Raw genomic sequence first — 27,564 nt, 5'->3', positions numbered from 1 at the left:
GAGAACCTAGGTTCTAGCTGTTGATTGGTGGCTTTATAAGCATATATATATTGATTGTGATTGGCTCACCCATGTGTTCAGTTAGAAACCATTAGTGCATTGCTGCTCCTTCAAAATTTGATAACAAGAGAATTAAACAAATTAGATAATAGGAGTAAATTAGAAAGCTGTTTTAAATTGTATTCTCTATCTGAATCATGAAATAATTTTTTGGGGTTTCATGTCCCTGTAAATAACTCCTCAGGCATGAACACAATGTTATCTATATGGCCCACATGAACTAGCAGTCCCCTGTTGTGAAAAGCAAATACAAAAGCATGTGATAAGAGGCTGTCTATAGTGGCTTAGAAACGGGCAGAAATTTAGAAGTTTAAATGTTATAAAGTATATAAATATAACCATGTTGGTTGTGCAAAGCTGGGGAATGGTTAGTAAAGGTGTTATCTATCTTTTTAAACAATAACAATTTTAATGTAGACTGTCCCTTTAACAGTCATTTATGTTTCCATGGCTTGTTGTTTAACACATAAATGGTGCTCATTTTAGAGTAAATTTGATCTTTTTTTGTCACTAAGTAGCTCATTTGCTGTCTTGTCCTTTTTGTGTGAGCCTCTCATCTTTTATTGCTATTTTCTGTCATCTGCTTATTTTTACTGGTCTTATATCACGTGCAGCAAACGTCATTCTGTTTTAGTTTGGTTCACATGTCTTGGGGATGACATTCTGCTGTTGTAGGGGACAATGGTTCTCGTTTCTTGCAGCTCCTGATACCTCTGTAAGATATTGGCAAATCTGGGAGATTTCTCTTGCAAGGTCATTTTATGGGGCTTATGCTGGTTTTGGGGGGGAGGAAGCTCACAGGTTTCAGATGGCACAGAATAAGTGACTGTTCTTTGGTACTGACCACGATATCTGCACAAGTGAACACAAAACAGATATAAATTAAATGTGTATAGCTCAAAAATGACGTAAAATTTACCCTTTAAATGTATTTTAAAATAAAAATTAAACTCCATACATTCTGTCATTAAGGAAGTAACAAATATTTTGCAAAATGTACTCATTATTTAGATTTATTAATTGTGCTCTAAAATATCTCTAAAAAATTTCTTGGTTCCATTTCTATAGAAAGGCTGGAGTCTATGGTATATATTTAAGGATCCTGAGGTTTATCTGACCCTGTTACAAAGCTTCTTTACATCTTTGGTGTAATTTATCTGAATCATGAAATTTGGGTTTCATATCCCTTTAAAGCGAGAATTAGAAATACTATTAAACATAATTTGTTTTTCTAATTTGAATATTCCATCATTCGAATTGAATAAGAAAAATGTGAATTGAATATTTCATTTAAAGAAAGCATTTGAAATACCATTATATTAAAAAAAGTTAGAATTTTGTACAAACATTTAAAATTCGAAACAAACTAACGTATTAAAATTATATGATTTTTAAATGTTGCAAAACATTCGCCCATCCCTACTAACAGCAAACCTAAGAACATGATCCCATCTTCACCCTGAATGGTGCTCATATGATCCTGCATAGGTCTGGAAAAATCAGCTTTCTATATTGCTGAATGTTCAAAGCAGACCACTCTCAGGGACCAATTTATTAAAGTGCAGACGACATGCTACGATGTAGCGTATCATGTCCACCAGCATATTTATCATTGCACAAGGCGTTCTTGTGCAATGCAGCGCCCTGCAGATTCACGGCCAATTGGCCACTAGCAGGGGGTGTTAATCAGCCCGATCGTATAGACTTTAGACCGCTGTTTCATAACTGCTGTTTCCGGCGAGTCATTTGGAGCTAGATAATTTGCCCCTATAGGGTTCTCAGCCTAGAGAGGGATCAACACATTTTGATCGTATGCTGTACTGACTTTTCAGGACAGAAAGTGATATTGTTGTGTTATAAACCTTTTACAAATTTTCTTTTGTATTCAGATCTTTTGGAAAGTAGTGTTTAATTGTATACACAGTATATATATATATATATATATATATATATATATATATATATATATATATATATATATATATATATATATATATATATATATATATATATATATATACACTACGGGTATATAAAAACCAAAACAAAAAAACAAAGGCAGACATCCCTAAAGAAAAACTACAAAATGATAGCAAAACAAAGTATAAGGCATCTGCTCTAACTGAGAGAGAAAATAATCTTGTTCTTTGAATATTTTTTTTCTTTCCTAAGATATGGAGAGTTCACAACGTCATTCAACTACTAGTGGGAATATCACTCCTGGCCAGCAGGAGGAGGCAAAGAGCACCACAGCAAAGCCGATAAGTGTCCCTCCCCTACCCATAATTCCCCAGTCATTCTCTTTGCCTCTGTCATTGGACAAGGTGAAGTTTGGTGTCTGAAGAATTTAATAACATTTAAATAACCTTGATAATATTATTCACCACTAAGAGAAAGACAGTGACTATTGAATCAGGATGAGCCTCTGAGACATTTTACCCCAGAATCCTTCATTATCATGTAGTTATATAGATGTTAATAGATAGAGAATCAGTGGGAAAATATCACTTGCCATAAAGTAAATCTGCTTTAAATAGAATTAGAAAAATAAGGTAATAACTTGCATAAGAAATAAAAATGTACAACTCGAAAATTGCATAAGCTATAAAAATGCCCCTCATCAAAGCTGTGATTGATTTGTGAGTCACTTTCCAATATAATCAATGCAGTTGCATCAATCGCATAACCATTCAAATCTTGGCACATACAAGTTCCACTGTGAAGAACACCAGCATCACAAAACACCTATAAAACCGCACAGAACAAATTAAGACAATTTTTTTATTCCTGTCAGTATATTTATGAAAATCTTAGCAGTGCTATCCAAATAATATATATAAGTTTATGGCAGGGTTATAAACACAATACAAAGAAATAGAAACCCTTATCAACCATGCACCTACTAGACCATACAATTAATATAAATATCTGAATTCTTTTATTTAGTTAATATCCATAAACATATTGAATTATATTTGCAATAAAAGGAAACTAAATAAAAGTTTATATGCGTTAGAACCAACTCTTAAGATATGCTATTCTTCTTACAAAACCCAGAACAATATACCTTCACAATTCAGCCTTATTTATTTAACACAATGGGACTAAAAACCTTTAACATCCAAGCAATACAATTCTAAACAGTGTTTATAAAACAATAGGATAATATATATATTCTGCTATTTAACTGCAATTTATCCTAATACAAAATTAACTGACAATATCAGAACTTGCATAGATGAGTTACTTGGTCAATCAGACACAGATTTAAACAATATATATATAGGTTGTGAAATGCTAACTTAAAAAGAAAAACACACTGCTTCTTTAAATCTATTAAATACAAATTAACTATGCATATAACTTATCTTACAAAAACCTTGTATACATCACCCAAATAAACAGCAATCCGGTTCCCAATGTTTTGCAACAGATCCAATTCGTAGCGGTCTTTAGGTCATCTCATTTGAAAGAAGGTTTTTGCACAAATCAAGGATAAGTTTTAAGCTCCTTGCTGAAGTGAACTTTTTTTTTTTTTTTAGGTATATCGCAGCCAAAATCAGATCACTAATTTTCAACAAGTTACAGACAACTCTCCCTTGTGCATTCAACACTCCCATTATATAATCATTGATGACATCATGTGGGTGGCACTATGGGAGCTGACCTTCCCATTGGTTATCTGGGAAGTCTAAATCGGATTGGCCCTTGGAAATTTCATTTTTAACAGCCAGAAAGAACCTTCTGGCTGTAGTTCTCGCAACATAAAACCAGGTGGCAGCATACAGTACAACATAGCAATACAATACAGCATTTCTGACATTTTTAAGCAAGTTAATTTTTTTTTTTCATAAAATGGTTATTTAATCAGATTACACTCTCTGCATTAATCATATATAACCCCAATTACAGATGGTTAATATTAGGTTATTTTTTTTTTTTTTATTATTCTGATACCAAATATGTTATATTATTAACATTTTATTATATCAAGGCAATTTAATACTGCTAATTAGTAGCTTAAAATGCATTACAATTTTATCGGTATCCTGGCATTTATATGTGAATAATAGCTTATTTTTAATTCAGTATTGTACTGTATTCCAAGTGAATCCTGTCTATGTAGATCTGAAATAAGAAAATAAATGTTAATAATCACTTCTCTTCAGGTCCATAAACATCTATTCATGTTTTTAAACACACAGAGGCTAAGTAAGATCTTTTGTGTTTTCAAAACATATATATCATTTCTATGTATATCTGAATTTATTTCCTATATAAATATCCCCTGCAGCAATCATCCACCTAATACAATGTGCTTAATTTTAATATATATATATCATGAATCATTCCAAACATACATGGAAAACTGGCATTGTTCCCCTTGCAAAATGTATTTAATTTTATTTGTGTCACCTTCCCCCATGAGGGGGTTTTGCAGTACTTCTTCAAATAGAGATTCAGTGAGATAGAACTGTTGTATCACACGTGTCAAATTCCAAAGGGGTCCTTGAACACATTCTTTTCTCACCTCACCAAATGTTCTGAGGTTATAAAAATCTGCATATATAGTCAAATGAATAGGGTCACTGAGCTATTTCCTTTAGAAAAGAAATGTTTGTGTTTCAAAAAGGCTCTACTGATCGTCAATCCTGATAGACGTGTATTAGAAGCTGTGTTCAACAAACTCATGTTTAATTAATCCTGAGTTCTCATCTAACATATACAGTGTATAAAATATACATATATATATATATATGTACACATATGTAATATTCATCATAATATTCATATACTCTGACATAAATCCCCCTTCCAACTTCAAATAGATGTAGGACACATGTATTTGAATTGGCTTAAAGTCAGTGGTATTTGATGAGGATCAACCGTATACCTCATAGACAGTCTCTTATGAAGAAAGTTTGTTATTTTGAGCTTTCATGTTTATCAGTTAGGCATCTTTAAATTACAGTATGTCTTTAATGCATTTGGGGATATGACACTTCATTCTCCCTCTATGACTTGTAGTTGGGACCTGGGATGACATGCCCGCAGTTGATTTATATGTACCCATTTATCTATGAAACCTTCATTTTTGGGGATCCGTATTTTATAGGCCACTGGAGATATTTTGTCAGTAATGACAAAAGGACCTTTCCATGAGGGAAGAAATTTCTTCTCCCTAACCTGATCTCTTCCAAAGTTATAAAGATAAACTTTATCATTTATTTCATATTCCTTTTTGGATGTTTTGAGATCATAATAGGTTTTAGTGGCAGTTGCGGCTCTTTCTAAATTCCTTTGAGCAAATGCAAAGGCATGTTGCAGGTGTCTCCTTAGGTTTTCCACATATTGATGTGTATTGGCAGCGTTTATCAAATTTTGGTCTGATGTACGGTACAGCAGATGCTGAGGTAGAACCATTCTTCTACCAGTCATCAGCTCAAAAGGTGACATCTTGGTAGCACTACTTGGAGTTGCTCTTAATGCCATTAAGACTAGAGGTAGTTTTATATCCCAGTCTTTACCTGTTTCACTCACAAACTTTTGAGGATTTTAACAATGGATTGGTTGTAACGCTCTACACCACCACTTGAGGCAGCTCTATAAGCAATATGGAGCTTTCTTTTAACCCCTAGTATTTTCCACATTTTTGTCATCACTTCGCTAGTGAAGTGGGTCCCCCGATCTGATTCGATTCTTTGGGGCAAACCAAATCTGGAAAATACATGGTTGATGAGCAATGCTGCACATGTTTCAGCACTATTGTTAGGTGCACTAATGCACTCTACCCATTTAGTGAACAGGCATGTCACTGTTAACATGTATTTGTTACCTCTTGATGATCTTGTTACTGGGCCAATAAAATCAATTTGTATATCTGACCATGGCATTACCATCCCCCTTTTCTGCAATGGCGCTCTATGCGTTGGTGCAGTGGGTTGGAACTGTGGACAGATTAAACACCCTTGACAGTAGGTTTGAACATCTTTCAACATGTGTGGCCAAAAAGCATAATCACGCAATATTTCATACGTGAGTTTGGCACCCCGATGACCAGATGTGGGAGCATCATGGGCATGTTGAAGCATTAGACCTCTGAACTTGGTGGGTACTACCCACTGCTGGATGCCAGTTTTGGAGGTTCTAATTAACAAACCATCCTGTAACTTGAATTGTGATCTAGATTTCATTAAGATTCTAAGATCTTCTTTGCCAATGCAATCATCTTTTGAGATGGGGTTGCTTTCAGGATCTTCTATGTGTTTATAGAAGATGCCTACAATGGGGTCTTCTTTTTGACTAGTGATCAGGTCCTCACTAGGAGAATCCTGACTCCATTGTACCAAATTAGGCTCACTCTGTTGTTTTGCCTGGTTTCTGGTAATGGCTTCTACCTGAATTGCACCCATTAAGTGGTCAATATTAAGGAGTTCTCCAGTTATGGCTCCTTGTTTGGCTAATGAATCCGCAAGGTCATTGCCTTCCTTATCCGGACCTAGAATTCTGGAATGACCCTTGGTCTTTTTCCAGTGTATGGTTAAATCATTGGATACTACCAGATTATCAATCTCGCAGAACAATTTGCCATGCTTGACTGGTTTGTTATTGCTTTTCTGCATGCCATTTCTTTTCCAAGTTGGCAGGTATTCAACAAAACTGTCACGCACATAATTTGAGTCAGTTATGATCACAAATTCATGAATACCATGTTCAATAGCCATTTCAATGGTTTTGAAAACAGCAGTTAGTTCTGCAACTTGACTGGATCTTGGTCCAATGTTGAAACCTACAGATATATTTGAGAATCCGTTTGCCCCAGTTATACCAATGCCAGCGACTAATCTGTGCTCATTATCAATAGTGGCATGGTAAGAACAACCATCAACATATACCCAAGGTAATGTTTGGCAATGGTCCTCATTGTACATTTTATATGGGGAAAGCAATTGTTCTTCCAGAAAATCATCTTCTGATAATTCTTCCCCAGGATCTCTAGCAGTACAGTCGTGGAGCTCAGCAAGCCCTTGTGCGACTGGATTCTTTTTATTCTGCTTGTAGCGAATTTCTAAGGGCCAGCCTTGTAAGGAAAGAGTCCACGCGGTTATGCGGCTATTAGACAAATTCCCATCTCTTATTCTCTCACTTTGCAAATATAGCAAAGGCTGGTGGGCCGTTTCTACAATAATTTTCTCGCCCTGTATATAGCTGCGGAAATTTTGTAGAGCCCATACAGTAGATAAGAGGGCTTTTTCGCAATCGTTAAACTTTATTTCTACTGGGGATAGATTTTTGCTCGCATAAGCAATGGCTTTGTTCAAATTATCATGCTTTTGGTATAACACAGCACTCATGCTTACATCTGTGTACCCTGTTTCTAAGTAGAAAGGTTTGCCACCTTCAGGGTATGCTAAGCAAGGTGCTTGAGTGAGTTTTCTCTTCAGCTCTCTGATGGCTGTCTCTTGAGACTCACTCCAGTGCCATTTCACATCCTTCTTTAGAAGAAGTAGTAGTGGTTTAGCTAATTCCGCATAGTTATCAATGAATTTGCGAGAATAATTCGTCATACCCAGGAATGATCTCAATTCCTTTAAGTTAGTTGGGTTTTTAGAATTCACTATAGCTTCCACCTTTTTCTTCTGGGGATTTAATCCATCAGAGGTAACTTCATGTCCCAAGAAGTTTACACGAGTGCGGCACCATTGAGCTTTTTGCAGGGATAATTTGACACCTGCCCTTTTAAGTTGGCTGAGGACGTGTTTAAGTTCTGTGATGTGTTTTTCAAAGTCTGTGCTTTTGATTAAAACATCATCAACATAAGATAAGGTCCCCCTTTCCAGTGCGTCAGGCATAGCCTTATGCATGAATACAGAAAATTCATGTCCAGAATTTATGTATCCAAATGGAAGTCTCTGGAATGCATACTGAATCTTTTGGAAGGAGAATGCTAGCTTATATTGGTCCTCTTCATGTACCTTTATGGTCCAATATCCCTGTGCACAATCAATGGCAGTGAATATTTTGGATCCCTGCATTTGTGCTAGGCACTGGTCAATGTATGGTACAGGCCAGCCAGACATGTATACTCGTTTGTTTAGCTGTCTTAAGTCAGCACACAAACGCCATTGTCCATTGGGCTTAAGGACACCTAGAATAGGATTATTATAAGAGCTGTGCACCTGTCTGATAATACCTCTTTCTTCCAAATTCCTTATGATCTCTGCAAGAGAATCATATGAGGCTAAGGGAAGTCTGTATTGTTTGACAAATACAGGTGGCGCATTAGGATCTGTTTGTATTCTTGCAATGTGCAAGTCTGTGGTACCACAGTCATAAGAATCCTTAGCGAAAATATCCTTGTATTCCATTAGGAGTTCTCGCAGCTGTTGGCGTTCATCATCGCTGGAACAGCCATTAGCTAAGGATATTTGCTCTTCGACTATTTGCTGAAATCCTGGAAAGATTTCAGGCTGTCCTATTTCATAGGCTTCTTCCAGTCTAGAGGTGAGATCCACTTGATTATAATTTACATTGCTCCCATGACTCTGGGTATTGGGGTAATCTTGCTGTTTGATTGGCTGATCAAACACTAGAGAGGCTTCTTCAATTTTACAGATGCCTTCCTCTGAGCTGAAGGGATAAATAGACTGAATATTAAATAGACCCTCTGGCATAGATGCAAAGGATTGTTCTATTAATTGTTCTTCAGTTAGGTATCCTTCAGGTATTAGCCCAATTACATTATTCTGGAATCCAAAAGTGTAATAACTTGATTCCAGTGCATATCCTATGGTAGTTCCCTTGGATAATGTTATATCCTGTGGGGTCATGTTATGCACAATAATATTTATTGGAACAGTTCCAATATTCACCATAGGAGTGTAGGTTACTGAGACACCCAGATTTTGTATTCTATGGGAGAGGCAAATCAGTGTTTCAGAAGTTTTTAATTTCTGACCTCTCTTTACCTGTAAGGGTAAAAGAAATTTATCAGCCCCAGCAGGAATTATAATATCGCTAGATACCTGCATATTCACAGCATATGGCAATTGCTGGTTTGATTTCAGGGCTGCATTTTCATCCTGAAATACTTCAGGGTCCCCCTTTAACCTGCTCCAGAGGCAAGAATTAATCAAATCTATTTGTATGGCATATCTATGTAAGATATCATTGCCAATGTATATTTGATTATGGGGAGTATTTAAAACTAAAAACAGGTGCTTCACTGACTTATTACCAATAGAGATAGATAATAAGCACTTAGCTGTGATGTTATAGCTTTCAGACCTGTCATCCAGGCCGTTGACACAGTGGTCTTGGGGAGAAAGATATTTAATCACTTTAGGTTCAGCTATTTGCGCTAATAAACCTTCGCTTATATAGCTAGCTTCCTGTTTTAAATTTATTTTAGCATACTTGGTTTTACCAAGGTCATGTACTGGTATAGGGATAAATAGATCCTCTTTAACTCTCTCAATCCCTGTGAGGTATTGAGCATGGTCTCCCCCTTTAGGGATTTTAGGATCCCCCTTGTGGAGTGATATGGTTAATATATCGCCATCTAGGGAGATATTTGCTATCTTTCCGGGCGAAATTTTAAAAGTATTACCATCAGAGCCACTAAAAGGAGTCTGGTCATCTATTTGTAGAATAGTGATTTCAGGTACAGAGTTATTCCTGAAATGAATCTCCACAGCATCTGGTTTCTCTTCCACCACGTGACAGCTATGTCGGGTGCGAGATATACCAGATTTTTCATAATTGATAGGCCGTTTAACTTGTGACCAAATTACATTATTTATGCAATCAATTATGGTGCTTAATCGTTTCAGGAGATCACTACCAATAATTAAACGATCAGTTGGTAGATCCACTATAATGACAGGGTGTCTTATGACCCTGTTCCCCAATTTAAATTTTAACCAGGCAGTACCGTAGACTTTTAGGGAGTCACCCCCAACACCTATTAGAGAACCGTCAAATTCTCTTATTTTGGGTTTGTGGGGTGTTAGCTCATTTAGCTGTGTGTAGTACCTGTGGGATAAGATAGTTGCCTGTGACCCAGTGTCAATTAATCCCCTGATAGGGTTGGAGACTGAATCTTGCAGCTCAACTAGTACATAATATCTTCCTGCAGTTTCTATCATTTCACACATAAAATTTGCATTCTTGTACATCTGTGGGCTTCGCCACGTTTTACCTGGATCCGCTGTGTCATTCGATGCAGAGGAAATTTCATACCTACCTGTTTCCCCTATGACAAGGTCAGCTGGGTTCTTGTTGTACTGCATCTGTGGAAATAATGTTAAGAGAACACTGCAGAGGAAAAGTTTGGTTAATTTTTCCCGGCTGATGTCGCTCATTGTCACAGCTAATTTGTCCGTTTCCGGTCTGTGGGGAGATAACATGATTAGTATCATTAATATTTATTACTACATTTTGTATATCTCTCCCCTCCCCTTCAGGTGATACTGCAGTATTTATGACTGTGCCTGTGGTCCACTGCTGACCACTGGCTGTACCCCCTAAAAAAGTATTGTTCGGTTGCTGAGCCGTAGATTTTTGACTCATATTAGCGATTTGTTCGCTCAACCGATTTAATTGGGTAAACAGCATATCTACCTGATTGTACAAGTTACCTCTACCCCTGGGCCTATCTCTTGGTGCCCCATTGTACTGATTCCTGGACCATTGGGTTCCCTCAGAATCAGGGCCACTATTTCTATTCTGGCGTGGTTGCCCCTGGGGTTCAGCTTGTTCAGCATTAGTACTTTGGGGAGCATTATATACCTGGGGTGTCTGGTTACCCTGAGAATATCTTCGCCGTCTATTGTATCTACCCTTGCGCGGATACCAATTATTTGGTGAGTATTCTCTTTGTGAGTAATTATTCACCTGATTATGTCCCCCACTTTGGTTATAGTCTCCCTGCGCCTCAACCTGTGTAGGGGGAGGGGCAGAATTAAACCTCTGTGGAGATGGCCTGTTTTGACTGGCCACCTCTGCATAAGTTCTCTTGTTAGACTCCAAATTGAGGGGTTTAGGTGACACCCTAGTTTCTGCTACAATTTTGGGTTTTGATTCCTTTTTAACCCCCCTGCTCACTGGACTGCTGAATAGAGTATAATTTTGTACTCTCTTTGATCAGCCATTCCAATGAGCAGTCCTCATCAAAATCTCTAGCTAAGTTAATTTTGATGGGTGTAGGCAGTGCTTCAAAAAATAAATTTACAAATTCTGAGCCGTCAAATTTGGGATTATCTTCAGCCATACTGTACGCATTTTTCAATACAGAAAGGAATTCGATTGGACTCTGATTCGCACGACACTTTAAACCATATACCGCTATCTTCGCGGCAGTTTTAGTGCGATATTGCCCGAATTCTTTTCTGCATTGTCGTTTTACCCCATTCCAGGAATGAATATTCATATCCTTTAGTGAGGCAAAGAATTTGTGATGCTTACTGTCAAATACCCAAGGTAGAAATTCAATTTTCAATTTCTCACTTGTAACATTCATTATAGCTAACGCATTTTCAAAAGCCTGTAAATGATCAATTACAGATGTTGTTCCCTTATTGGAGAATATAGGTACTGCGCGTTGTACGAAGGTGATTATTTTATGGGAATCATAGACTTTATCAGACTTATTTTGGGACTCTCTGTTAGAGTTTCCCTCCCCCGCATCAGCTGCGCTACAGCTGTCCTCTGGATTTACATCCTGAGGGGATTGTCTATTTGGGAAATCTACTTCTGACCCGTTAGGGGTCATTTGTCTATGTTGTTCTATATATTTTTGTACCTCGTCCCTGACGCGTTCGCTAAAGGAGTTAGCATTATCTGTATTATTCTCATTGCTAATATAGGGGTTTTCATTATGGCGATATGACCTTTTAAATCGCTTAATTCTCTCTGGCTTTGCGCAAGCTGTTTATTTAAATCTTGTATCTGTGCGATTAAGTCCATATTGTGCTTATCTAAGGTGGCTAGGTTTTGGGCAAATTCATCCATTTTATTTTTGGCTGTTTTTAAACCCTCTTCGCGTCTGCGCGAGGAACGAATACTATTTTCTAGCTCCTGTATTTGCAATCGTTTGTCTGTGACACAAAACGACATTTCGTCAATTATGCATATTAGAAGGGGCCAAGATTTTAGTATTAGTTTTTCTCGCTTTTTGGGATCTTTGCATTGATTAATCATTAATAATTCCTGGAAGAATTCATTCTCTTCATTCCACATATTATTATTAACGGTAATATTTTTAGCCCTAGTTTCAAGCATATCCACAAAAATCATTTAATTCACCAGCAATATTTAACTTCCCTTTAATGTAACTTAAGATATCTTTCTTAAGGACCTGACCTTTAGTAATGGGTATTGTAATGGGACCAATTTCATTGCTATGTATAGAATTAAATGAGTCACTTCTGGCTACAGACATTATTGTATTGGTTTAGTATTTATTTAAATAAAATGCTAATACAATTTTTTGCCAATAAAAAGAGAGAAAAATTTTATATTTCAAAAAAAAATATTATTAATTTTGAAATATGAAAAATTAATATTCCGAAATATGAAAAATTAATATTTTTGATTAACTTTGAAAATATGAAAAATTAATATTTTGATTAATTTTGAAATATGAAAAAACCAATATTTTTATTAATTTTCAAAATTAATCTTTAATAATATTTCAAGATATTAATGTCAATCTCGAAATATGAAAATTAATATTTCAACTTTTCAAAAAAAAAAATTATATCTTCAAAATATTAATATCGAAATATGAATTATTTTTTTTTTTTTTCTCTTTTATAATAATTTCTATTTACTTACAAATATATTATATCAATTATGATGGATATTATTAGATCTCAGCAGTGCCTCCAATTATTATGTCAGTATATTTATGAAAATCTTAGCAGTGCTATCCAAATAATATATATAAGTTTATGGCAGGGTTATAAACACAATACAAAGAAATAGAAACACTTATCAACCATGCACCTACTAGACCATACAATTAATATAAATATCTGAATTCTTTTATTTAGTTAATATCCATAAACATATTGAATTATATTTGCAATAAAAGGAAACTAAATAAAAGTTTATATGCGTTAGAACCAACTCTTAAGATATGCTATTCTTCTTACAAAACCCAGAACAATATACCTTCACAATTCAGCCTTATTTATTTAACACAATGGGACTAAAAACCTTTAACATCCAAGCAATACAATTCTAAACAGTGTTTATAAAACAATAGGATAATATATATATTCTGCTATTTAACTGCAATTTATCCTAATACAAAATTAACTGACAATATCAGAACTTGCATAGATGAGTTACTTGGTCAATCAGACACAGATTTAAACAATATATATATAGGTTGTGAAATGCTAACTTAAAAAGAAAAACACACTGCTTCTTTAAATCTATTAAATACAAATTAACTATGCATATAACTTATCTTACAAAAACCTTGTATACATCACCCAAATAAAACAGCAATCCGGTTCCCAATGTTTTGCAACAGATCCAATTCGTAGCGGTCTTTAGGTCATCTCATTTGAAAGAAGGTTTTTGCACAAATCAAGGATAAGTTTTAAGCTCCTTGCTGAAGTGAACTTTTTTTTTTTTTTTTTAGGTATATCGCAGCCAAAATCAGATCACTAATTTTCAACAAGTTACAGACAACTCTCCCTTGTGCATTCAACACTCCCATTATATAATCATTGATGACATCATGTGGGTGGCACCTATGGGAGCTGACCTTCCCATTGGTTATCTGGGAAGTCTAAATCGGATTGGCCCTTGGAAATTTCATTTTTAACAGCCAGAAAGAACCTTCTGGCTGTAGTGCTCGCAACATAAAACCAGGTGGCAGCATACAGTACAACATAGCAATACAATACAGCATTTCTGACATTTTTAAGCAAGTTAATTTTTTTTTTTCATAAAATGGTTATTTAATCAGATTACACTCTCTGCATTAATCATATATAACCCCAATTACAGATGGTTAATATTAGGTTATTTTTTTATTTTTTATTATTCTGATACCAAATATGTTATATTATTAACATTTTATTATATCAAGGCAATTTAATACTGCTAATTAGTAGCTTAAAATGCATTACAATTTTATCGGTATCCTGGCATTTATATGTGAATAATAGCTTATTTTTAATTCAGTATTGTACTGTATTCCAAGTGAATCCTGTCTATGTAGATCTGAAATAAGAAAATAAATGTTAATAATCACTTCTCTTCAGGTCCATAAACATCTATTCATGTTTTTAAACACACAGAGGCTAAGTAAGATCTTTTGTGTTTTCAAAACATATATATCATTTCTATGTATATCTGAATTTATTTCCTATATAAATTATCCCCTGCAGCAATCATCCACCTAATACAATGTGCTTAATTTTAATATATATATATCATGAATCATTCCAAACATACATGGAAAACTGGCATTGTTCCCCTTGCAAAATGTATTTAATTTTATTTGTGTCACCTTCCCCCATGAGGGGGTTTTGCAGTACTTCTTCAAATAGAGATTCAGTGAGATAGAACTGTTGTATCACACGTGTCAAATTCCAAAGGGGTCCTTGAACACATTCTTTTCTCACCTCACCAAATGTTCTGAGGTTATAAAAATCTGCATATATAGTCAAATGAATAGGGTCACTGAGCTATTTCCTTTAGAAAAGAAATGTTTGTGTTTCAAAAAGGCTCTACTGATCGTCAATCCTGATAGACGTGTATTAGAAGCTGTGTTCAACAAACTCATGTTTAATTAATCCTGAGTTCTCATCTAACATATACAGTGTATATAAATATACATATATATATATATATATATGTACACATATGTAATATTCATCATAATATTCATATACTCTGACATTCCCATATACAACAGCCCCCACTAACATATACACAAACAAAAATTTGAAAACAGTTTAAGAGAAATAAAAGAAAATAGACCTTGTCAGCAAGATGAAATTAGTCTTTCTGAATTCTGTACACGGGCTTAAAGGGACAGTTTACTCAAAAATTTTCTCCCCTTTAATTTGTTCCCAATGATCCACTTTACCTGCTGGAGTGTATTAAATTGTTTACAAGTAGCGTACCAGCTATAGATAAGCTTTGTAACACAGCCAGCAGAAGAAATTACACTCCCAGTGTGATAAAGCAGAGATAAGTTAATAAAATGTTGATTTTCCATTGTTCTCTCAAAGTATTGGTGATTGTTTTAAGGACAGATATAAGATAAAGAAAGCAGGTATATGTGCACATGTGATACAGTAATGAGATCTGATTATACCTACAAGCTCAACCTATTTTAATAGGCTGTGGCTTCAAAACACAAAATCCGAGCTTTAATATACACAAATAAACCTTAAAAAGCTAATTTTCATACATTTTTTTACTCTCTGCAGTTGGTAAAAAAAGCAATTGTAAACACATTAAGGGAAAAAACTATTTTACAGTATACTGTCCCTTTAAAGGGACAATCTACACCAGAATGTTTATTGCTTTAAAGATAGATAATCCCTTTATTACACCAATTCCCTTAGTTTTGCATAACCAACACTGTTATATTAATATATTTTTTATCTCTGTGATTACCTTTTATCTAAGCCTCTGCAGACTGACTCCTTATTTCATTTCTTTTGACAGACTTGCATTTAGCTCAATGTTATCTACATGACACATGAAACTAATGCCCTCTAGTGGTGAAAAAACTGTCAAAATGCATTTAGATAAGAGGTGGCCTTCAGTGCTAAGAAATTAGCATATGAGCCTACCTAGGTTTAACTTTCAACTAAGAATAACAAGCGAACAAAGCAAATTGGTGATAAAAGTAAATTGGAAAGTTGTTGAAAATGACATGTCCTATCTGAATCATAAAAGTTTATTTTGGAGTAGACTGTCCTTTAAGTGTAGGTGAAAAACATAATTTATGTAAGAACTTACCTGATAAATTAATTTCTTTCATAATGGCAAGAGTCATTGAGTAGTGACGTATAGGATATACATTCCTACAGGAGGGGCAAAGTTTCCCAACCTCAAAATGCCTATAAATTCACCTCCCCACCACACGCATACTTCAGTTTAACGTATAGCCATGTAGTGAGGAATAAAAGGAGTAAAAAAGCATACAAAAAAAGAGGAACTGAAAAATAATATATTGTGCTTTTATACAAAAAAAATATAACCACAAAAACAGGGTGGGCCTCATGGTCTCTTGCATTAGGAAAGAAATGAATTTATTAGGTAAGTTTTACATAAATTTTGTTTTCTTTCATGTAAGAATCCATGAGCTAGTGACGTATGGATAAATACCCAAGATGTGGAAGTCCCACAGACGAAGTCACTAGAGAGGGAGGGATAAAATAAAAACAGCTATTTCCGCTGAGAAAGTAAATCCAAAAAATAAGTTCTTCTTATAAACAGAAGAATCAAACTGAGACAAGTTGCTGAAGAACTTTTCTACCAAAGACTGCTTCTGAAGAAGCAAATACATCGTAATGGTAAAATTTAGTAAATGTATGCAAAGAAGACTAAGTTGCTGCAAATCTGATGAAGCAAAAGCTTCATTCTTAAAAGCCCAAGATAGTGGCAACTGATCTAGTAGAATGAGCTGTAATTCTCAGAGGAGGAGACTGTCCCGCAGCCCAAATAAGCCTTGGTGAATCAAAAGCTTTAACCAAGATGCCAAAGAAAATGGCAGAGGCTTTCTGACCTTTCCTAGAAACCAGAAAAGACAAAAAATAGGACTAGAAGTCTTCCTGAAAATCCTTAGTAGCCTCAACATAGTATTTCAAAGACCTTACCACATCTAAAGAGTGTAATGATTTTTCAAGCAAACTCTTAGAATTTGGACACAAGGAAGGAACAACAATTTCCCTACTAATGTGTTAGAATTCACAACCTTAGCAAGAAATTTAAACAAAGTCCGCAAAACAGCTTTATCCTGATGGAAAATAAGAAAAGGAGACTCACAAGAGAGAGGAGACAATTCAGAAACTCTTCTAGTAGAAGAGATAGCCAAAAGGAACAATACTTTCCAAGAAAGTAATTTAATATCCAAGAATGTATAGGCTCCAAAAGGAGGAGTCTGCAAAACCTTCAAAACCAAATTAAGACTCCATGGAGGAGAAATAGATTTAATAACAGGCTTGATAAGAGCAGAGATATGTCCCTTCAAATACTTGCAGACAAACCTTTATCCAAACCGACCTGAAGAAACTGTAAAATTCTAGGAATTTTAAAAGAATGCCAAAAGTATTATGAGAAGAACACTATGAAATATAAGTTTTCCAAACCCAATAATAAATCTTCCTTGAAACAGACTTACGAGCTCAGCAACATAGTATTGATCACTGAGTCAGAGAAACCTCTTTGACTAAGCACTAAACGTTCCAATTTCCATACCTTCAAATTTAGAGATTTGAGATCCTGATGGAAAAAACGTCCCTTGAGACAGAAGGTCTGGCCTTAAAGGAAGTGACCAAGGTTGGCAACTGGACATCCGGACAAGATCTGCATACCAAAACCTGTGAGGCCATGCTGGTGCTATCAGAAACACATGCGATTATTCCATTATGATCTTGGAGATCACCTTTGGAAGAAGAACTAGAGTCAGAAAAAACATAATTTATGTAAGAGAACTTACCTGATAAATCCATTTATTTCATATTGGCAAGAGTCAATGAGCTAGTGACGTATGGGATATACAAATCCTACCAGGAGGGGCAAAGTTTCCCAAACTTCAAATACACCCCTCACCACACCCACAATTCAGTTTAACGAATAGCCAAGTAGTGGGGTGATAAAGAAAGGAGTAAAAAGCATCAAAAAATAAATTTGGAAATAATTGTGCTTTATACCAAAAATCATAACCACAATAAAAAGGGTGGGTCTCATGGACTCTTGCCAAATATGAAATAAATTAATTTATCAGGTAAGTTCTTACATAAATTATGTTTTCTTTCATGTAATTGGCAAGAGTCCATGAGCTAGGGACGTATGGGATAGTAATACCCAAGATGTGGAACTCCATAGAAGAGTCACTAGAGAGGGGAGGGATAAAATAATAAACAGCCATTTCTGCTGAAAAAAATTAATTCACAACCGAAAATATAAGTTTATCTCATAAATGAGAAGAAAAAACTTAAACATAAGCAGAGGAATCAAACTGAAACAGCTGCCTGAAAAACTTTTTTTTTACCAAAAACTGCTTCCGAAGAAGCAAATACATAAAACGGTAGAATTTAGTAAATTTATGCAAAGAAGACCAAGTTGCTGCTTTGCAAATCTGATCAACTGAAGCTTCATTCTTAAAAGCCCACGGAGTGGAGACTGATCTAGTAGAATAAGCTGTAATTCTCTGAGGCGGGGCCTGACCCGACTCCAAATAAGCCTGATGAATCAAAAGCTTTGACCAAGATGCCAAGGAAATGGCAGAACCCTTCTGACCTTTCCTAGAACCAGAAAAGATAACAAATAGACTAGAAGTCTTCCTGAAATCTTTAGTAGCTTCAACATAATATTTCAAAGCTCTTACAACATCCAAAGAATGTAAGGATCTCTCCAAAAAAATCTTAGGATTAGGACACAAAGAAGGAACAACAATTTCTCTTATTAATGTTGTTAGAATTCACAACCCTTAGGTAGAAATTTAAATTAAGTCCGCAAAACTACCTTATCCTGATGCAAAATCAAAAAGGAGATTCACAAGAAAGAACACATAATTCAAGAAACTCTTCTAGCAGAAGTGATGGCCAAAATGAACAACACTTTCCAAGAAAGTAGTTTAATGTCCAAATAATGCATAGGCTCAAACGGAGGAGCCTGTAAAGCCTTCAAAACCAAATTAAGACTCCAAAGAGGAGAGATAGATTTAATAACTGGCTTGATACGGACCAAAGTCTGTAAAAAACAGTGAATATCAGGAAGCTTAGCAATCTTTCTGTGAAATAAAACAGAAAGAGCAGACATTTGTCCCTTCAAGGAACTTGCAGACAAACCTTTATCCAAACCATCCTGAAGAAACTGTAAAATTCTAGGAATTCTAAAAGAATGCCAGAAGAATTTATGAGAAGAACACCATGAAATTTAAGTCTTCCAAACTCGATAATAAATCTTCCTAGAACAGATTTTACAAGCCTGTAACATAGTATTAATCACCGAGTCAGAGAAACCTCTATGACTAAGCACTAGACGTTCAATTTCTATACCTTCAAATTTAATGATTTGAGATCCTGATGGAAAAATGGACCTTGAGACAGAAGGTCTGGTCTTAAAGGAAGTGGCTAAGGTTGGCAACTGGACATCCGAACAAGATCCGCATTCCCAAACCTGTGAGGCCATGCTGGAGCTACCAGCAACACAAACGATTGTTCCATGATGATCTTGGAGATCACTCTTGGAAGAAGAACTAGAGGCGGGAAATATAAGCAGGTTGGTAACACCAAGGAACAGCTAATGCATCCACCGCCTCCGCCTGAGGATCCCTGGACCTGGACAGGTACCTGGGAAGTTTCTTGTTTAGATGGGAAGCCATCAGAATTATTCCTGGAAGAGACCCCATATCTGAACAATCTGATCAATCATGATGATCTTGGAGATCACTCTTAGAAGAAGAACTAGAGGCGGGAAAATATAAGCAGGTTGGTAACACCAAGGAACTGCCAATGCATCCACTGCCTGAGGATCCCTGGACCTGAACAGGTACCTGGGAAGTTTCTTGTTTAGCTGGGAAGCCATCAGAATTATTACTGGAAGACCCCAAATCTGAACAATCTGAGAAAACACATCTGGATGGAGCAACCACTCCCCCAGATGTAAAGTCTGACGGCTGAGATGATCCGCTTCCCAATTGTCTACACCTGGGATATGAACCGCAGAAATTAGACAGGAGCTGGATTCAGCCCAAAAGTTTCTGAGATACTTTTGTCATAGCATGGGGACTGTGAGTCCCACCCTGATGATTGACATATGCCACAGTCGTGATATTGTCTGTCTGAAAACAAATGAATGGTTCTCTCTTCAACAGAGGCCAAACCTGAAGAGCCCTGAAAATAGAATGAAGTTCTAAAATATTGATTGGTAACCTCGCCTCTTGAGATTTCCAAACCCCTTGTGCTGTCAGAGATCCCCAGACAGCTCCCCAACCTGAAAGACTAGCATCTGTTGGACGAACAAAAAAGGCCCTTTGAACTATACGATGGTGATCTAACCACCAAGTCAGAGAAAGTCGAACATTGGGATTTAAGGATATTAATTGTGATATCTTTGTATAATCCCTGCACCATTGGTTCAGCATACAAAGCTGGAGAGGTCTCATATGAAAACGAGCAAAGGGGATCGCGTCCGATGCTGCAGTCATGAGACCTAAAACTTCCATGCACATAGCTACTGATGGGAATTATTGAGATTGAAGGTTCCGACAAGCTGAAACTAATTTTAATCGTATCTTGTATGTTAGAGACAGAGTCATGGACACTGAAACTATCTGGAAACCTAAAAAGGTGACACTTGTCTGAGGAATCAAGGAACTTTTTGGTAAATTGATCCTCCAACCATGTCTTTGAAGAAACAACACTAGTTGATTCATGTGAGATTCTGCAGAATGTAAAGACTGAGCTAGTACCAAGATATCGTCCAAATAAGGAAACACCGCAATACCCCGTTCTCTGATTACAGAGAGTAGGGCAGCGAGAACCTTTGAAAAGATTCTTGGAGCTGTCGCTAGGCCAAATGGAAGAGCAACAAATTGGTAATGCTTGTCTAGAAAAGAGAATCTCAGAAACTGAAAGTGGTCTGGATGAATCGGAATATGAAGATATGCATCCTGTAAGTCTATCGTGGACATATAATGCCCTTGCTGAACAAAAGGCAGAATAGTCATTAAAGTCACCATTTTGAAAGTTGGTACTCTTACAAAACGATTCAAAATTTTCAGATACAGAACTGGCCTGAATTAATTTTCTTTCTTTGGGACAATTAATAGATTTGAATAAAACCCCAGACCCTGTTCCTGAAACGGAACTGGTATGATTACCCCTGAAAGCTCCAGGTCCGAAACACACTTCAGAAAAGCCTGAGCCTTTACTGGATTTGCTGGGATGCGTGAGAGAAAAAGTCTTCTCACAGGAGGTCTTACTCTGAATCCTATTCGGTACCCTTGAGAGACAATACTCTGAATCCATTGATTTTGAACAGAATCTGCCCAAATGTCTTGGAAGAATCTTAATCTGCCCCCTACCAGCTGGGCTGGAATGAGGGCCGCACCTTCATGCAGACTTGGGGGCTGGCTTTGGTTTCTTAAATGGTTTGGATTTACTCCAATTTGAAGAAGATTTCCAATTGGAACCAGATTCTCTGGGGGAAGGATTAGGTTTCTGTTCCTTATTTTGTCAAAAGGAACAAAAACAGTTAGAAGCTTTAGATTTACCTTTAGGTCTTTTATCCTGAGGCAAAAAAACTCCCTTCCCACCAGTGACAGTTGAAAATAATCGAATCCAACTGAGAACCAAATAAATTATTACCTTGGAAAGAAAGAGATAGTAATCTAGACTTAGATACCATGTCAACATTCCAATATTTGAGCCACAAAGCTCTTCTAGCTAAAATAGCTAAAGACATAGCTTTAACATCAATTTTGATGATATCAAAAATGACATCACAGATAAAATGATTAGCATGTTGAAGCAAGCGAACAATGCTAGACAAATCAGGATCCATTTCCTGTTGCGCTAAACTTTCCAACCAAAAAGTTGATGCAACTGCAACATCAGCCATAGAAATGGCAGGCCTGAGAAGATAGCCAGAATGTAAATAAGCTTTCATTAGATAATATTCAAGTTTCCTATCTAAAGGGTCCTTAAAGGAAATACTATCTTCCATAGGAATAGTAGTACGTTTGGCAAGAGTAGAAATAGCCCCATCAACTTTGGGGATTTTTTCTCAAAACTCCAAATTAACTGCTGGCAAAGGATACCATTTTTTAAACCTTGAAGAAGGGATAAAAGAAGTACCAGGCCTATTCCATTCCTTGGAAATCATATCAGAAATAGCATCAGGAACGGGAAAACCCTCTGGAGTAACCACAGGAGGTTTATAAACAGAATTTAAACGTTTACTAGTTTTAGTATCAAGAGGACTAGTTTCCTCAATATCCAATGTAATCAACACCACTTTTTACAAGGAATGAATATACTCCATTTTAAATAAATAAGTAGATTTGTCAGTGTCAATATCTGTGGAAGGATCTCATGAACCTCGGATTCTAAACCCCATGTGCTGTCAGAGACCCCCAGACAGCTCCCCAACCTAAAAGACTTGCATCTGTTTAAACTACAGTCCATGAAGGATGAACAGAAGAGACCCCTTGATTAATACAATCATGGTCTAACCACCAAGTCAGAGAGAGTTGAATGCTGGGATTTAAGAATATCAATTGTGTTATCCGAGTATAATCCCTGCACCATTGATTCAACATGCAAAGCTGCAGAGGTCTCATATGAAAATGAGCAAAGGAAATCGCGTCCGATGCTTCAGTCTTGAGACCTAAAACTTCCATGCACATAGTCACTGAAGGGAATGATCGAGACTAAAGGTTTTGACAGGCTGAAACCAATTTAATTTGTCTTTTGTCTGTTAAAGACAGGGTCATGGACACAATCTACCTGGAAACCTTAAAAGGTGACCCTTTTCTAAGGAATCAAGAAACTCTTTGGTAAATTGATCATCCAACCATATCTTTCAAGAAACAACACCGGGTCTATTTAACAAGGGCCGAATGGCCTCTATTTCCCTTGTTTGTCTTAAGACCGCTGCTCCTTAACTCATACGCCGCCTCTGAGGCGGAGTATAGCAATCCGCCCGATCATGTATGATTGGCCGCGAATCTGCAGGGGGCGGCATTGCACCAGTAGTTCACAAGAACTGCTGGTGCAATGACAAATGCCAAGAGTGTATGCTGACGGCATTTATCGATGTGTGGCAGACATGGTTCGCTATAGCGGATCATGTCCGTCCGCACAATGATAAATGGACCCCTCAGACTTTTTATCTTGGGGCAAGAAAACTCCCTTCCTCCAGTGATAGTGGAAATAATAGAGTCCAACTGAGAACCAAATAAAATATTACCCTGGAAAGATAGAGATAGTAATCTAGATTTAGATACCATGTCAGCATTCCATGATTTAAGCCATAAAGCTCTTCTAGCCAGAATAGCTAAAGACATAGATTTAACATTAATCTTAATGATATCAAAAATATTATCACAGATAAAATGATTAGCATGTTTAAGCAAACGAACAATGCTAGACAAATCAGGATCTGTTTCCTGATGTGCTAAGCTATCCAACCAAAAATTTGATGCAGCCGCAACATCAGTCATAGAAATGGCAGGCCTGAGAATATAGCCAGAATGTAAATAAGCTTTCTTTAGATAAGATTCAATCTTCCTATCTAAAGGATCCTTAAAAGAAGTACTATATTCCACAGGAATAGTAGTACATTTGGCAAGAGTAGAAATAGCCCCATAAACCTTAGGGACTTTTTCGCAAAACTCCAAATTAGCCACTGATAAAGAATATAATTTCTGAAACCTAGAAGGAGGATTAAATGAAGCACCAGGCTTAGACCATTCCTTAGCAATCACATCAGAAACCGCATTTGGAACAGGAAAAACCTCAGGAGTAATAACAGAAGGTTTAAAAAACAAAATTTAAACGTTTACTGGTTTTGTTATCAAGAGGATCAGACTCCTTAATACCCAAAGTAACCAATACTTCTTTCAACAAAGACTGAATATATTCAATCTTAAAAAGATAAGAAGATTTATCAATTTCAATGTCTGAAGTAAGATCTTCTGAAGCAGAGAGATCCTCTTCAGAGGAGGATATTTCAGTATGTTGTCGGTCATTACAAATTTCATCAGTTTTATGAGAAGTTTTTAAAGACTTTTTACATTTATTAGAAGGTGGAATAGCAGACATAGCCTTCTGTATTGCATCAGCAATATGATTTTTCATATCAACAGGGATATTATGTACATTATAAGGAACATGAAGGAACAACAGGTACTGTACTAGTACTAATAGAAACATAATCGGCATGCAAAAGCTTATAATGACAACTGTTACATAAAATAGCCGGAAATATAATCTCAGCTTGCTTACAACAGATAAACTTAGCTTTTGGTAGAACGCTGTTCAGGCAGCATGGTTCCTACAGTAGCTTCTGAGACAGGATCAGATTGAGACATCTTGCAAAATGTAAAAGAAAAAATAACATTTAAACAAAATATCCAATTTCCTCATATAGCAGTTTCAGGAATGGGAAAAAATGCATATGCTAAATAGGCAAAAAAAGCAAACAGCATAGCCCTCTAGAATATAAAGATAAACAGGGAGCATAAAGGAAGTGGGGTAATATAACCAAAAAATATTTGGCGCCAAGTATGACGCACAACGCAAAGTGAATTTTTTTTTTGTGCCAAACAACATCCAGAAATGACGCAATTTACGAAACTTACGACACCATAGACGCAAATTTGCCCGCGAAATTTAAGGAAAAAAAAGTCAAATTGGAAACAAAGACTAAACCCCAGGTAAGAATTTAAAAAAAAAAAATCCTAAACATGATTCTCAAACTGAAACTGTTAGACTGCAAAGGGAAATACACATAGACCTGACTCATGGCAAATATAAGAAAAAATACATATATTTAAAACTTTATATTAATATATAAAGCACCAAACATAGCTGAGAGTGTCTTAAATAATGATACATACTTACCGAAGACACCCATCCACATATAGCAGACAGCCAAACTAGTAATGAAAACTATCAGCAGAGGTAATGGTATAAGAGTATATCGTCGATCTGAAAAGGGAGGTAGGAGATGAATCCCTACGACCGATAACAGAGAACCCTTGGAAAGATTTCCTATGAGCGAAACCATAAAAATCAACAGGCAATACTCTCTTCACATCCCTCTGACAAACACTGTACTCTGAGAGGAATTGGGCTTCAGTGTGCTTATAAGTGCCTATCACAGCTCATGGACTGATTCTTGCCATTTACATGAAAGAAATCTGGACCACACCTCTAGAACTCTCAAAAAAGCACAAGGCCAGCCCCTCGTGACATCTTTTTGCTAGCCAGCAATGGGGTAATCATTTTACTTCAAAGTTGCTGCCCTGTTTATTTATTTATTTACTTTTTGCACATGACTGCTTGCTGCCTTGTTTTCTTATATACAGCCAGCGACACTACTTTACCGTAACAAATCGGACATGCAAATGTTCTATCATTGTTAACATTTAAGTAAACCATTTTGTAAGTATGTTTGCTAAATGTTAAGGTTGTAATTATTGTTTTTCTACATTGCCAGCAGTTCTCTTTCTTAAAATACAATGAATTGGTTACCTCATGCAACTATAATTTCCAAAATGCCCTTGGCAACCATCTAGGCCAATTAAAAAGTCTGTTTAATTAGGATACAGGTATCAAAACAAAATCTAACCATAATGGGTAAAAATATCCAGTTAAAAACTCAATCTCTTATTAACTGATAATACCCTCTCTCCACCGCACCCACAACTCACCGTTTGAAGCCTTTCGGGGGAAGAATGTTCCCATGTAAATCTTTGGGGGGCACTCTGCCTTGTGTAAGCAAGTGCAATTTTTGTGTTTCCTGCTTGTCTAACTTTCTTCCGCTACACATTATATATCTTCCCAAAGTATTCTCTGCCATCTGGGAGGGAGGAGGGATGGGGCCCTGATTAGAAAGCCTCTGGGGGGCTTCAGTCAGATGTCGCCAAACAGTGCTGTCATATGGTCTGTCAGGACGCAGAGGAAGTAATGGAGGTAACCGGCTGACCTCCAACCAGGTGAGATAATTAAGGTTATGATGAGGATCCAATGCTATGTCAGGGGGGTTCCTCAGTTTCCTCAACATTTCAAGCTTTGCATCAGTATAGGGGGGCCCCTTCAGGTAAACCCTGTGGCAACCACGTGGTGAGAATCCATTGGAATGGGCTGGTGCATCTGGTAGTAAAGACTCTGTAGCAGTAGAGCACAGCATGGTTCTCTGGGAGTTGGTGGAAACAATTTATGCTGGAAAGAAAAAAATATATATACATAGGTTATTGATGAGGTGCCTAATTATACATTTGTTTATGCAACATTAAAATTATTTTTATTAATTTATACACTCATATAAAGCAGTGTTTCCAACCACGGCCCTCAAGTACCCCCAACAGGCCTGGTTTTCATTATAGCTGAACCAGTGCACAGGTGAAGTAATCAGCTGATCAGTAACCAACCTGCTCTCATCCATCAGCTGATTATTCCCCTGTGCACTGGTTCATCTATAATGAAAACCAGGCCTGTTGGAGGTAATTGAGGACCGTGGTTGGGAAACAATGATATAGAGGAATTAGTTCCTCTTGAAGGGTTTATATTGTAGATCTGGAACAAGGAGACGGGACCCTTCTCCACTCAGGGGTATACAAATACTAGTCCATTCAATGTAAATTATAGTTAAAAATATAACACTAGTTAGCCTGACAAGTTAATACTCCAGAGGACAACTATAATAGCTCACATAGGGCCAGATTACAAGTGGCACGCTAACAGTAACGCTGGATCGATATCAGGTTTATTGCAGCTATTTGCGCACGTCAGATTTAGCACTTGTATTATAAGTTTAAAGTAAATCATATTATAAGTTGAAAATAAACACGATCACTTGAGCACTATTGAATTAACGTGCATGGGGATAGCATAACCTCAGAGCTCTGGCTAACTTTCATGAAACAAAAACAATGTCATAAAACATATTAAAAAACATAATTTATGCTTACCTGATAAATTTCTTTCTTTCTGGATATGGAGAGTCAACAAATTCATTCCAATTACTAGTGGAAATATCCCTCCTGGCCAGCAGGAGGAGGCAAAGTGTCACTCCCCTACCCATAATCCCCAGTCATGCAACCGAAGGGAAATGGAAAAAAGGAATAACACAAAGGTGTAGAGGTACCTGAGGTTTAGTAAAAAATAACTGTCTTAATTAAGGGTGGGGTCGTGGACTCTCCATATCCTGAAAGAAAGAAATTTATCAGGTAAGCATAAATTTTGCTTTCTTTACTAAGTTATGGAGAGACAACGACGTCATTCCAATTACTAGTGGGAACCAATACCCAAGCTAGTGGACACGGAATGAATAGGGAGGGAGAACAAGACAGGCAGACCTAAACAGAAGGCACCACCGCTTGAAGAATCTTTCTCCCAAAAGAGGCCCTAGCCGAGGAAAAAGTATAAAATTTAGAAAATTTAGAAAAATTATGTAGAGAGAACCAAGTTGCAGCCTTGCAAATCTGTTCCACCGAAGCTTCATTTTTGAAAGCCTAAGAAGAGGAGACAGCCCTAGTGGAATGAGCTGTAATTGTCTCAGAAGGCTGCA

General features: G+C 36.6%; 1 protein-coding gene across 1 annotated transcript; it reads right to left on the bottom strand.

Moving 5' to 3' along the window:
• Positions 1-266: 266 nt before the first annotated feature.
• Positions 267-26,184, bottom strand: TEX52 (testis expressed 52). The gene is made up of 2 exons (XM_053719673.1): positions 25,706-26,184; positions 267-912 (listed from the first exon to the last, which is right to left on the bottom strand). The coding sequence occupies exons 1-2, from the start codon at positions 26,182-26,184 to the stop codon at positions 681-683; spliced, it is 711 nt and encodes a 236-aa protein (XP_053575648.1). The 3' UTR covers positions 267-680.
• Between the last annotated feature and the right edge of the window lie 1,380 nt (positions 26,185-27,564).

Source organism: Bombina bombina, chromosome 6, assembly GCF_027579735.1.
Source record: "Bombina bombina isolate aBomBom1 chromosome 6, aBomBom1.pri, whole genome shotgun sequence".
In the NCBI taxonomy this organism is placed as follows: domain Eukaryota; kingdom Metazoa; phylum Chordata; class Amphibia; order Anura; family Bombinatoridae; genus Bombina; species Bombina bombina.
This window is presented reverse-complemented; position numbering and strand designations above follow the sequence as displayed.